Here is a 14,129-nt window from a genome sequence, read left to right as displayed (position 1 = left end):
GAGCTGGATTTTTCATGTTTTCGTTTTGGTATGTCCTGTATGAACTTTAGCCGTTCTTTATTCCGCACGAGTCTTCTCAGTGTTGGTGTTCTTGTGGAATCACTCGGTCTCTAAAAATGGACTACTGCATTCTTCGGTTAACAAGGCATGATTTATAGTTGAACGCGCCTCATAGCTCGATCGAACCAAGACCTTCCACCTTGAAGAGATAATCCTCTTCAAACTTCCCCATCTCGCCCCCTCCTTAGAACAATTGTGTAAAAACACGACGGTTACCGCTTCTTCGCGGTATTACAAGAAAGGGTTCATCGACATCGTTTAGGGCTGCTACCACAGTTTGGATAGCAGACCTCCAGGTACTGTGCGCGGGGAGGGTCACGGAAAGTTCATTATGTTTGCTATTCATAGGGTCCCGCAGGTATTCTCGAAAGGTGGGGTAGAGGAGCTCTTTGGCGATAATAGTCCGATATGCACCTATGTCGAATACCATATTCACCCCTTTCAGCTCGTAGGTCAGGTCTTGCTCGTTGCCATCGAGCCCTTAGAAGTGATATTGGCGCGAATAAAAGGGAGGCATGAGTCTTCTAATCCAGGACGGAACGATCGATACGTAAGGATCTCGCCATTCCATTCTAGCAGCCTCCTTGCCCATCTCATGGAGACGCTCGCGAACCGCTTCGCTAGGAGGGAGGCGGGATGCCACGGTCTACCGTTGACAGGTCAACAATTGTTCCAATTGGGAGTCCTAGGAAGTTCAGCTCTGCGCCTGCCTGCAGTACGATCGATTTAGATATTATAGGAATTTTAGAGTGGGGGATATATCGAGTTTATAAACTATGCTTTCATTTTGAGGCGTGTGAAGTGATTGGTTTGTCTTTGTCCATAAACCTGTATCTTCCCTAAATGCAACTCGCTTAAGCACATGGGATTGCTAGCACGGTCTGATATGTGGGTCCTTCTCGGGGGAAGTACGTACTCGACTACGTACGCCTCCTGTTTGAAGCCAAGTGAATGCACTAGCCTTAAAAACAGCCAATCATTACATGGTGTACCTGGCGGAGCTACTTTCTAGTAAGCCCAGTAGCCCATTATGTCCTTCGTGACCACCACGAATGTCCACAGACATCTTTCTACATCGTCAAAGTACGAGATAGTTAAGGGTCTCGGTTATTCGATCCAATAGGCCTCCTGTCTAGGTATTTGGGGCCATTCAAATCATATGTTGTACCTGCCCAAAGAGCAAGGGCATGAAAAATGCTCACGAAGCGATTATAAAAGGGCGTATGCCTCCTCAGATTGATTTTCTTGTTTAAATTGCTCAATTACTGTGCCGCTTTTCTCTCAATATTGATTATAGCTAGTTGCCCTGCTCGCCGATCTCTGCGCCGTCGTCATCCGAGTAGCATCGGGGAAATGGTCAACACAGGCAAAATCGACTCTGCTTTGTTCGCATTTGGCCTTGTTGGCCGATGTCTTGCGGACTACAACGGAACAACTCAGACAGTGACCTATGTTCCCATCGTCGAAGAATAGTCTGGCGAGGGCTCCAATATGACAGTGACTTTTGATCTGGTCAGCGCCGACTATCTGTGGTTATACAGTAACATTGGCATTTCGGCCAAACGCACCGCCATCGAGACGACTGTGGAAGCGGCGTCCGTCATTACCGCTGCAACCTCCATCATCATCGCAGCCAACTCAGCCCTCGGCATCTACGAGTGCATTGCGGATGTAATCGAGAGCAAGCCAAATTCGAATTCCTGCTCGATGCACATTCTCTCATGGAGGCACTTGGACTGGCCACTTGCGTCTTACTGCCGAGCCGATTAAGTACCCAGTGACTTCGGTGACTTGTTAGAGGGGTGATTTGTTAGGAGAATTGGAAACAGGATTCATAATTGACAGGATGAAGTTGCCTGAGATGAGGACGAGACGTTTCAATTACATTCATATATTGTCCTCAGTACTTCAATGCCAAGTTCCGATTTCCAAATCTTCGATAATCTTTACGCGAATATGATAGTAAGGGGGAGTTATGACTGTTTGGACTGCATTGCATGATCTTCTAGTTGATCTCATCACCGATATCTCCCATATTCTTTTGGGGCTAAGAACAACTCTTTCTCAAGATTCTTTGAACTGGCTCATCATAGTCGCTAGATTCAAGCCCTACCACCTGCACACAGTCAAATTCGTGCCGAACGATAAGCTGCGAACGATAAGCTGAGGAGTCTATAAGTTCCTGCTAAGTCGTACTAAACCGCATCCACCCGAGTGGGGTGGGTAAACCACGGGCCGGGGGCGTGACTTCCGGTTACTAGCGGGGCACGAGTCGCCTGTTGTCTACATAAGTCGGCCCAACCCCGAACCACATCTACAAAATCCCCATTCAATTTCCTCTTTACCAACCATGCCTAGACTCTCTCATTTGGCTGTATTTTTTGGCGCTCCCTTTGCCGCTTGGGGATGTTTTCTAGCTTCCGTCCGTGCAGCAGGATTCATTGGGTCGGACGGTCCCGTATTTGCATTGATGATCGTTTTTTTGATGATCGCTTTATTCGGCTTTTTCCTCATTTGGGCTTTGTCGTGTGTCCCCGTATTCATGTGGTTGATTGAGGCACTGGGCCTTCTTCCGCTGGAAATGCAAAACAAGACATTACCGCTCAAATTCGGAGACGAGAAATTCATGTCGGCCGATCCAGGTCTCGAGCTGAACAACAAAACGCGCTTGACAGCAGAGATAGAGATTTTGGATACGATGGCGCGCACTAGACGGCAAAGACTGGCTGAGCTTTAAGTTCCAACTTTTTCCGCTCCTCTCGATGTACCACTCCGCACGAATTTTCGAACTTTTCGCAGTTTGCGATTTCCGGCGAATCGAGTCGAATTCGAATCTTGATTGCGGGCTTCGAATTTATGTCGCTTCGATTCGCCAAAAATCGCGAACTTTGAACTAGTTCGCGAATTGTTTCTAGACACGGGTTGTGAAACGAGCTTTCGAGATGCCTCTACAAGGATGCCTCGGTAAACTCGGTCTGAAATATAACCCTCATGTATCCTCAAGGAAGCCATAGCTATATAACCAGTCATACTCCAATACACTGCGTCTTTTAGCCTTACTAGCGTCCCAAGGGTCTTGCCTTTCATAGGAAACGTCGAACTCCCAGTACATCACTACCACCACTATTCTGATAGATTGGGTACTTTAGGGGGTATCATATTCAATTCAATATGATTATCACTGCAAGGCCAAGAAAATAACAAATGTAGGAGTATAAAGGAAGCTAAAAAGTGGATTTATGGCGGGGGCGGGTTATGCAGCTGAACTCTCAACTCTCAGCTTCATGCAAGTCTGCCCAGCACTTGATAGACTCAAAAAGTTACAGCCTCTCTCAAGCTTCGTGTACTACAGGCTCAACCAGACCTGTATGTTCGAGTGCACCTATTGGCTCAACTGTACCCGCCGGCTTGACTAGATAAATTGTAGTACAAGCATGATCGAGGATTCGGGAAATTCTTATTGCTTGGCTGCTTATAAAGTCAAAGCGTCGTGATTCTTAGGATACCTGTATGATAGTGTCACTCTACAATACAGCCAACACTGCCCACCACCAACATAGATATATGGATGTGATAAGTTCGAATAATGCGCATGCAAGCCACCTTTATCGTGGTTAGGATCAGAAAGAGTATCTTAGATCTTGGCATGCAAGTAACGGGTAAAACGGGCTCTCGGCCCGCTCTGGATACGAGCACCATGTTGTGCTATCCCCATGCAGCTGGCCCGTTTCGGAATTACGCTGAGTCCTTCTCTCTCTCGCGCGCGTGCGCGGTGACTTACAGGGATTTAATCCTTGTAATCTAGCCCGGAGTCACTTTCCAAGTCACCCTTTGGGCACTATGAGGAGTAGCTGAATCATCCCGGGGGTCTTCATCATGCTTTTATGGTGCCATGCATTTCAACTCCGCTTGTATTGGCTGTAGTCTTGCATGACTCGAATCAAAAATTCGACTTTACATGTAGCTCTGTCCTCATGTCCCTGTATGCCTATCTCAAAGAAAAGAGCAAAAAGGCCTTTTATTTCGTATGCAGGTACTTTGTTATCATTTCGTATATTTCGTAAATTACGCATGCGCCTCCCTCGTACTCTAGAGTAGACTATCAATCTGAAGTGACTTTCGAGCTGGCATCTTCCTTTGCAGTACGGAGTAGAAGCAGGTGGTTTAAAATACTGTATCCCACCAAAACGATGTATATTAGAAGCGCTTAAGGCGGGGCAAGATTGGAATCTATAAGAGCTGGCTCTATCTACAATATGATTTTTGCGTAGCATAATCTTTTCTCAACAGCCTAGGACTCCTTGATCATTCTTCAAATATGTTTAAGACATCGACTTCCTTGAAAAATATGCGAATATTGTTCAGGGTCAGCCGCCCACTTTGGTGGCCGGTTGCCCCTTGTCTCTATTTTTCAGGTATTCTTCATGCCGGCGATTTTCCGTCGACGATACCGGCAATACTGTTTGCTCTTGCTCTATCTTTCCCTTTATGCTTAGGTAGGAGTGATCTGAAACTAAAGTCGGAATGATCCTTGATCTTAACTAACTCGGGCAAGTGACCTTCGGTGTCAACGACGCTTACGACTATGATTCCGATATGCAGAATCCTCGAAAGACAAAATATTTTTCAGAGGGTGCAGTATTATCTCGAGAAAATCATGGATTTGTGCTACTTGTTTCCAAAGCTACTACAGCTTTCATTGTCTTGTGCTCCATACCTACATCAGTTCAAAGTCCTCGGATGTTACTTTGCACTTTGTCATTTCTTTTTCTCACCTGGGCATACTCCTCACCACCGATACGGCTTAAGGAGATACCAATCCTGGACTCAATGTCTAATGGAGCAATTCTCTGGCTTTTCTGGGCAAGTGGGTATTGTTCTGGGAGCGACGAAGCTCTGCAACACCAGACTGATCACACCAACGGCGCCTTTGTCTTTTTTTACGCCTGTGCCTGCCATGGCTTGGCTTCGATTGTTGATACACAGCCAGACAGCTCTGCGGGTCATCGGACAATATCAACATCTTTCGGAGTCAGATTTGCAGCATTATTCTCAGCGATATGTTTGTATGTTGGTTTCCCCTTTCCACTATAATAACATCTAAAAGCTAACTTTATTACCGGGTAGCCTGTTGGCCGATTATCAAACTCAATCATGGTCCGATGATATTGGCATGGCAAGCTTGGCTGGTGTAGTCTCTTCTCTATGTATCTGCCTTCTACCGTCCAAGGGCAATCGAATCGGGCGGTTGGCTTTCGCAGGAACGTACTGTGGTACAATAGTATGGATATTCGAAAGAATCCTGGAAATTCGAGAGGGAAAAGAGATGCAGTTTCCTAGATTTTAGTGGCTAGCAAGGGAAAGCAGGAAATTATGATATTTTTACAGCAGTTAGAAGCCTTAGGCGGAAGAGCAGCATAAACTCATGCGCTACCTTCACTGATAATTGAACTCTCAACATGATGGAGATGGTGACTTCTTCCTGAGGCTCTGCCTTTCCGTTTTAGTGCTAAGGCCTTGCCGCTTTTTGCCAAGTGCTTAGTCAGGTATGGCTAGTTTAAAGATCGCGGGGCAATTCCGACCTCTTCTGAAGGAATATAGTAACGTCGACATGTATATTTGGAAATATGGACTGATTAGGTGTATTGCCTATTATTGAATAATCACTTCTACACTCTTCAGATTGTCTATAACTATGTATGAATATGTGTTGTATTACAAATAGCAGCCCTGAAGGGCATCTCCGCGTTTCCAGTGACGTCGAGAAACCCCCACTTGCGCGGGAAAAAAAAATCTTTTGAGACTCTACAGTTTTGGAATTGACGATACCACATACTCAGCCCCTCTTTCTGGCTCATACATTACACTCCAATATGCCGACTGAACTCGAAGATGTGCGTGCCTGCGGCCTACGATACTGATTAGCTCACTCACAACTCTTTATAGCTGGTGGAATTCCTGCACCATGGCAATACCCCAATCAGACAAATCTGTATGGCAACTCCTCTCAGAGTCACAGCGCGAAAATGTGATCTAACAGCTCATAGCTTGCGAAACCCTCGTCGGCTTCTCCACCACCCAGCCTGAGGTGTTCAAGCGCAATCAACTCCTACCCGTTCGCGATTTGATGCTTCTGGTCCGCGATTACGACGTGCGTTATCTGCGATCATGGGGGTGACTTTCGACTGATATCTTTGTATAGCCCATTGCGAAGAATGCATTGACTATCCTGGTCAATTTATCTGGCGATGAAGAAGTGTTGAAACTCCTCGCCGGGGATGACAAGTTTATTGAGGAATTGCTCACGAAATTGACAGTGAGTTTTCTCGGCTGTCATAACTGGACGGTAACAGGGCTAATGTGTCTGATCCCAGAATCCTAAAGAGCCCAACGCCGATGAAGTGGCTATGCTTTTAGCCAACCTCGTCAAATCCGAAAACCTAAACAAACTATTCGCCCTCAAGCGCAAAGTTCCCGAATCCGTATCTACCTCCGAGAACGCGATCGATCAGGTGATGGACTGCTTCGTGAAGGGTGCCGAGGGTGGTCTCAACAAGCACGCCAATTATGATTACCTGTCGTACGTGTTTGCCGACCTCTCCCAGACCGAACAGGGCAGGGCCTATTTCACTCAACGCCAGGAGTACGATGGGGTGGTCCCCATCACCAAGCTGACGGTCTTCACGGAGCACCGAAGCGATATCCGGAGGAAGGGTGTTGCATCCACAATCAAGAATGTGGCTTTTGAGATCGACTCGCACCCAATGCTTTTTGACGAGGACGGTGCCAACCTTTTGCCTTACCTATTGCTCCCGCTTGCAGGTCCAGAGGAGCTGGCGGAAGATGATACGGCGGACATGCTGCCAGATCTCCAGCTGTTGCCGCCCGATAAGCAACGAGACAGCGACCCTACCATTATCACAACCCATCTCGAAACCCTGCTTCTCCTAACCACAACTCGGGACGGCCGGGAGAAGATGCGAGCAGTCAAGGTTTACCCATTGATCCGCGAAACTCATATGCACGTTGAAGATGAAAATGTGACAGAGGCATGCGACCGGTTAGTGCAAGTCCTGATGCGAGACGAGGCAAAGGAAGGTGAGGGTGAAGGCGAAAAGGAGCCCGAACAACCTCAAATCGAGGCGCCTCAAAACGAGGATGAAAAGGTTGTAGAACTGTTTTAATGATTAGATACCAAAATGAATTGTACATATGAAAGCGAACACTATAAAACACTTTATATTGTTGTTAGTGCCTTGTATGTAACCTTACCTGCGTCCGAAAGGGAAGATAAATCTGCCGATGTCGGTGGGGCAAGCCCATGAGCTCGGGGGGACAACGGGTCGTTTTTCACCACACTACGCTCTAGTCCTCCACTAGCTCTGTGATCTTCTCTTCTGATTCCTCAATGCCCTGATCTATTTTGAGCTAATGCACGGCCTAACCTGAAATACTTATAGTATTTCATCATAACCCCACCACCACGTCGGCCAATATTCCACTGCGGACGCGGAAGCTGTCTTGCCCCTCGACCTCGAGGCGCGAGTGGCTTCCCGCTGAACCGGATCAAACTAATTCTAATTTTGATGATAGCGCGAGCGACAATGGAAACTACCCCGAAATCGACAATCCACTACCCGGCGTGAACCCCGACACAGGGATTGTTCAGCGCTTTCGGGCCTTCATGGCGGGCGCCCCTCTTCTTCGTTCATCGCCCGTCCTGGGCGCTCCCTCTTACGGAGCATTGCGAGACCCGGACGGCTCAGAAGAGGACACACCCGTTTCGCGTGGGCCGAAAGTTCGTGGGGGGTTACACCGCGCGAGCTTCGGAGATGGCATCGGAAGTTCTTCCAACGTACCAGGGTCTACTCCGAGACGATCACATTCCTTTGTCAGACAACGAAACAGCTTGTATGCAGAGAGAAATCGTCGGCCTTCATCCGCCGCGTCCGATGTGGGAATGGGTCCTGATTCGAAATACTCGTTCGCTACTGGATTGGCTGTACCGGGTAACCCGGTGATGCAGGAGACTCCGGCGTCTTCACCATATATGACAAGTGATGATGAAAATGTCCTCGACATTGATGATGATGATTCAAAATCCTCGGATGAGGATCCTCCAGACAATTCGCCGTATGCCCAAGTTCGGGCTTCCGTTCCGGCGACGGATAATTTCTCTCTTTCTATTAACAGTAGGCTTTCTTTCTGTGCTTTTTTCTCCTTATATCTAATGATCTCTAGCACCTCGAATGTGGATTCTTTCGTTGTTATTCTCTTTGACGGGGTCTGCCGCCAACCTTTTCTTTTCCTTGCGCTATCCCAGTGTTGCCATTACACCAATCATTGCTCTTGTTCTAGTCCATCCACTGGGCAAGTTTTGGGATTTAATTTTCAGACAAACAGGTGATCCGCTCGAGTTTTTTGAAAACGGAACCCTTCACCACCGGGAATCACTCTCCGGTGACATCGAGGCCCCTCCTGTTCCATTGGCGTCCCGAGTCAGACTTTGGTTTGCCCAGGGCCGTTGGAACGAAAAGGAGCATGCTTGCGTTTACATTAGCAGCAATGTTTCCTTTGGGTTTGCTTTCGCGACTGATGTTAGTAGACCAACGAAATACTCATGACGAAGCTGACCCCAGACAGGTTATTGTCGAGCAACATAAATTTTACAACCAGGATGTTCCAATTATATATCAGCTGCTGCTCATCATATCCACTCAGGTTTTGGGATATGCATTCGCGGGTCTAACTCGACGATTCCTCGTGCGGCCATCGGCTATGATCTGGCCGGGGACCCTGATGTCCACTGCAATGTTCTCTACAATGCACAAGTCTGTCAACAAAAAGGCAAATGGGTGGAGTATCTCCCGATATAAGTTCTTCGTTGTTGTGTGGGCAGGGGCTTTTCTCTGGTATTTTGTCCCGGGACTGTTGATGCCTGCTCTAAGTTATTTTAATGTGATCACTTGGTTGGCACCCAAAAATGTGGTGATTTCGAACTTGGTAAGATATTCAGGTCCTCTTAAGTTGCTTTGGCTAACTCTTCTAGTTTGGTGTTGCCTCTGGTCTGGGAATGTTCCCCTTGACCTTCGATTGGGCTCAGATTGCCTATATTGGCTCGCCATTACTCACGCCTTGGTGGGCCGCGGCTAACATCGTCACGGGACTGGTGGTTGTCATCTGGATAGCCGCCCCAATACTTTGTAAGGTTTCCCCTTCTTATCTCATTTGACTCTGCTGATCAACCGAAGATTATAAAAATGTGCTTTTCTCTGCATATATGCCCATAGTTTCAACAGCAGTGTTCGACAATTCCGGGCGACCATACAACGTGAGCCGAATATTGACGACGGATTTTTTGTTTGATGAAAAGGCCTATCAAGATTACTCCCCGGTTTATCTCCCAATCACCTACGTGCTGTCTTACGGTGTTCAGTTTGCTGCTTTGACGTCCCTTGTTTCTCACACCATTTGCTGGTATGGGAAGGACATTTGGCAACAGACTAGGAAGGCCTTTGAGGAAAAACGGCAAGTGCCAGGCATGGAGACGTACCAACCCCTTCGTGGAAGCAATGATGCTCCCCGACAGAGTTATGAAATCCCAAGGACTAGCTCACGTGAACCGAGCCAGGACATTCCATTGGGAGGGGAAGATGTTCATTGTCGCTTGATGAGGCGCTATAAGGACGCTCCACTCATGTGGTATCTTGTTGTGTTCGTTTCTATGCTTGTCATTGCCATCTTCACGGTGGAATAGTACGTTTTCAACCCCCCTTGACCTTTGATTGCAACTGACCCTAGCACAAAAGTTATCCAACACATCTACCTTGGTATGGCCTACTCCTGGCTCTTGGTATCACTTCTGTGTTTTTCATCCCAGTGGGCATCATCATGGCTGTCACCAATCAGCATAGCAGCCTCTATCTGATCTGCCAACTCCTTTGCGGTATTGTATTCCCGGGAAGGCCTGTAGCGAACATGATTTTCGTGACCTACTCATATATCAGCTCTGCACAAGGGATCAAATTTTCCTCGGACCTCAAGCTCGGACATTACATGAAGATCCCACCACGAATTCTGTTTGGCGTCCAGATGATGGCGACTTTAGTCTCGAGTCTGACTCAAATTGGTGTGCTGAACTGGATGTTCACTTTTGTCCCGGGACTTTGCACCCCGGAGGCTATCAACGGTTTCAACTGCCCCATTGCCCGAGTCCATTTCAATGGCAGCATTCTATGGGGAGTCGTTGGCCCGCAGCGCTTCTTTGGCCCAGGAGGGCTATACCGTCCGCTTGTCTGGGCCTTTTTGATAGGAGCCATCGCGCCTCTCGGAGCGTGGCTTCTGGGGAGACACAGCAAGAAGAGTTTCTGGCGTATGGTCAACTTCCCTATCTTGTTTGGCAGTCTGAGCTGGATCCCACCTGCAACCGGGCTCAACTTTTCCATCTGGGCCCTTGTATGTTTTGTGTTCAATTATGTGATCCGGCGAAGAAGGACCGCATGGTGGGAAAAATATGCAATGACCTTGTCGGCCGCATTGGATTCCGGTTTGGCATTTTCAGTGGTCGTTGTCTTCTTCGCCTTCATTTACCCGGGATGGGTCGATGGTTTCAAATGGTGGGGGACGGAGATTTATAAACAGGTACGTTCTTGATCTTCTGGTTTTTTGGTCTCTACTAACTGTGTCAAGGGCTGTGATTGGATTGCTTGTCCATACAAACCACTGGAACCGGGTCAACGATTCGGTCAGTAGATTTTGCATCAATTGAAAAGAAATGGAAATAGAAATTCATAATAGAAATCCAGTGAATTATACCAAATCTCAAATACACTACATCTAGTACCCAATCACAGTTACTAGAAAAGCAAGAATAGTCGGCTGCATATGCGGCCTCTGTTCTTAATGACTTCGAAGTTAGGACTTGGATAATATATAGCTGGCTCAAGAGGATCTTAGAAATGCTTCAGTTCAGATCGACTACGATGTTTTGACTCTTAGTCTCTTTGCTTCCCGTTGGATTCTATTCTCAATCGCAGTTAGACTGTAGTTATAGAGGTGATCTTTAAGGTAAAAGAGCCTCCGAATGCACGGACCATACGACCCGGAGATCTCCCAGAGTCACGTGGCCAACCTGGCGGGACGGGTAAACATTTGCTCCGAGGTCTACCGTCATACCTCCTGGTCGGTGCTCTCAAAGTGGCTTTACCGTCTCTCATTCTTTTTTAAGTCGGCCGCCCCTTGTCGCAACACAAAACAGGTAAAAGGCTACCTCTGTTCTGTCCTTCCACCCTAGTGCGATACTTCGCGTCACCTTCTACCACTCGTACGACTTCGTCCTGTACGTCGGCAACATGTCGACTCCGACGAATCCATCGAATGCTCGCACTCCAACCGGCCCAAATGGTGCACCGCTGATGAGGATGCGTCGTCCAAAAGCAGCGGATCCTTTGGTTCGACCGAAGAGAAGGCCTGTTCCCAGACCAGCTGGCGCCACTCCTGCCGGCAATGGAGTAGCCACCAAGACTCTTCCCTCACGGCCGCAAAGGCCCCACAACCAGGCGATCCTCCCGTCCGAGCGACCTATGCTTGAGCTTTCGAACAACCACATGGCAGCGAATGGATTCAGCGGTCCTTTGCTCAGTGATAAATACGTTGATTACCCGGTGGTGACGACAAAGCGAGCTCTAATGGAGGGACTGAAGCACCATATCGCGCGATTTGCCTCGAAGAAAAGCGTCGACCCACGTGATGAATCACAATTTACGCGACCAGTTCGACTTCATCGCCGCGACCCACGTTCACGAACTCATGATCCAAATTCGGGGAGATCCGAGATCGATGGCCAGCCAATGGATGAAGCGGAACGCGAAGCCTTCGATGCTCGCAAGGCAGCACGTGAAAAAGAGCGCGCTGAGAACCTTTCCCAAATCGCCCCCGCCCTCGGCTCAACCTCGAAACGACCAAATGCCCCAAAGCAGAAGACGCAGCAGGTTTTCAAGTCGGATATGACCCCCGAAGAGATTGCAAGAGCACGGATCAAGTACGAAGAAGCCTTGCCATGGCATCTGGAGGATTTCGATAACCAGCACACCTGGGTTGGAAACTACGAAGCAGCCCTGTCCGAAACACATGCGATCTTTGTCCTCGACAACGGAAAGATGAGAATGATTCCGGCCGAAAAGTGGTACAAGTTTAACGCTAAGAGTAATTTCAAGGCTTTGACGATTGACGAAGCAGAGAAATTCATGGCTAAGAGAGTGAAAGACCCCCGATGGTTCATGGAGAAGCAGCAGCAGCTGGAGCAAGAAAAAGAACTGGAAACATACGCCAAGCAGCGCAAAGTCTATGCCGGAAAACAGGGCACAACCGCCGGAAAGGGTGCGGGATTAGAAGCTGGTGAAATGGATTTCGAAGAGGATCGATTTGCCGACGACGAAGAGCATGATGACCTCTTCAATGAGGATGAAGATGCCAAGGATGCGGAAAAGAGGATCAAAGAGGACCAGCTCAAGGCGAATGTGTTCAATCTCAAGGACGAGAAGGAATATGACGCTGAAGAAATGCGAGAGAAACGTGAACGAGAGGCCCGGCGTGTGTTGGGCAAGGGTGTGCGCAAGGCTCTGAAGAGGAGAGAACGGAACTTTGATTACAGCAGCGGTTCTGATGTCAATCCGTACACAGATGAGGAGGTAAGTTTTCACTCATTTGCTACAGCAGACCCAAAGCTAATGTGCACAGAGCTCCGACGACAGCGAAACCGAACGGGCCAAGGAGGAAGAACGGAAGAAGGCAGAAGAAGAAAAGAACCAAAAAGAAGCGCTCTCCAAGGGAGCAAATACTCCTTCCGGTCGACCCAAGCATACAGACGCCCTAAAGAAAGCTTCGGCTGCTGGATCACGGAAAAGGCTTGGATCACCAAACGCTTCCGACGCGAGCGGCACCGATACATCTCGAAAGAAGGCCAAAAACATGCATCTCCCTACGTCTCAACCCCCATCGCGTCCGATCTCTCCATCCGCTTTGCAGGTAGGTACAATCATTTCTCTTTGACCAATATATACTGATTTGTCTAGGGCAAGAAACGCGTACGAAACATTGCTGGTGGCGCTGGATCTGGCAGTGATGGCGACACTGCTGCCGGATCTGGAGCTGAAATGACCGAGGGTGGCAAGATCAAGAAACTGAAACTCAACCCCCCTACTTCGGTTTCTCGTGGCGGCACTCCACAAGGGTCTCGCGGCGCAAGTCCTTTGCCTCGACTCTCCGGAAGCCGTGCCAACAGCCCCGACGGCCCTAGAGGTGAGTTTCGGTCCCAATCGATATTTGATACAAGAGATAAACTAATTATCAGCAGGCCTTCGTATGTCGACTCCAGTTTCTGGCAACCAGACGTTCCCGACAGCTGGCGAAATCCACGCAGCCATCCCAGCATCTGGCATCCTCAGCAGCGACCTCTTGAAAGTTTTCCGCCCTCGTATTGGCGAATCCAAGGAGAACCACCGGAGATTTATTGCCATTGTCAAGGATGTCAGTGTTTATGGAAAAGAGGATCGGATGCTGCGACCAGGTCCCTGGAAGGGCAACTGAGGCTTGCGAAAGGTACTTCCGAGTCAAAATCAAATGTTGAATACTTTCCATGTTTTTACTTCTATTTCATATCTACCAATCGCTGTCCAGCAGACATCTTGTGACTAGGATTGCTTTAACTAGAATATCTTCTGTTAGCGGTCTATCCTGGTTGTTTCATAGTTGTCCATAATGAACGCCTACCTGATATCCTCTACATATGTACCAATGAAAATTATTACTAGCCACGGGCCCTATCCACCTGTGATACCTCTACACAGTGAAGAAATTAAGCAATGGGATACAATCCCTGATTGATGGACAATGTCAAATGTGGATAGAGACCTGAGGCTAGGATGTTCATTGGTAGAGGATGGGAGGACCCGTGGTTCCGCATGTTTAAGGTTGCATAACTAATAACCTTGTCTAAAAGGATCGCAGTTTCCCTTTCGGGCTGTGTTACAACCATTGCCCGAATTGTGGGGGTGGGGTTATGGTGGGGA

At 48.2% G+C, this 14,129-nt stretch overlaps 3 protein-coding genes across 3 annotated transcripts; all 3 read left to right on the top strand.

Annotated features, from left to right (window-relative positions):
* Nucleotides 1–1,413: 1,413 nt before the first annotated feature.
* N7518_006325 (uncharacterized protein) lies at nucleotides 1,414–1,830 on the top strand (the record flags this gene model as incomplete). The annotated part of the gene is made up of 2 exons (XM_057187252.1): nucleotides 1,414–1,532; nucleotides 1,578–1,830. The coding sequence occupies 2 exons, from the start codon at nucleotides 1,414–1,416 to the stop codon at nucleotides 1,828–1,830; spliced, it is 372 nt and encodes a 123-aa protein (XP_057038955.1).
* A 772-nt stretch (nucleotides 1,831–2,602) lies between these two features.
* Nucleotides 2,603–2,797, top strand: N7518_006324 (uncharacterized protein; the record flags this gene model as incomplete). The annotated part of the gene is made up of 1 exon (XM_057187251.1): nucleotides 2,603–2,797. The coding sequence occupies one exon, from the start codon at nucleotides 2,603–2,605 to the stop codon at nucleotides 2,795–2,797; it is 195 nt and encodes a 64-aa protein (XP_057038954.1).
* A 3,136-nt stretch (nucleotides 2,798–5,933) lies between these two features.
* On the top strand, nucleotides 5,934–13,647 carry N7518_006323 (transcription factor IIF subunit TFG1; the record flags this gene model as incomplete). Its single annotated transcript, XM_057187250.1, has 15 exons — nucleotides 5,934–5,954; nucleotides 6,007–6,052; nucleotides 6,108–6,211; nucleotides 6,263–6,376; nucleotides 6,435–7,237; nucleotides 7,654–8,252; nucleotides 8,302–8,657; nucleotides 8,704–9,063; nucleotides 9,110–9,263; nucleotides 9,363–9,808; nucleotides 9,862–10,701; nucleotides 11,325–12,749; nucleotides 12,799–13,086; nucleotides 13,134–13,359; nucleotides 13,415–13,647. The coding sequence occupies 15 exons, from the start codon at nucleotides 5,934–5,936 to the stop codon at nucleotides 13,645–13,647; spliced, it is 6,015 nt and encodes a 2,004-aa protein (XP_057038953.1).
* Nucleotides 13,648–14,129: the final 482 nt, after the last annotated feature.

This window comes from Penicillium psychrosexuale (genome assembly GCF_028828465.1).
Source record: "Penicillium psychrosexuale strain IBT 29551 chromosome Unknown utg000004l, whole genome shotgun sequence".
Taxonomy (NCBI): Eukaryota; Fungi; Ascomycota; class Eurotiomycetes; order Eurotiales; family Aspergillaceae; genus Penicillium; species Penicillium psychrosexuale.
This window is presented reverse-complemented; position numbering and strand designations above follow the sequence as displayed.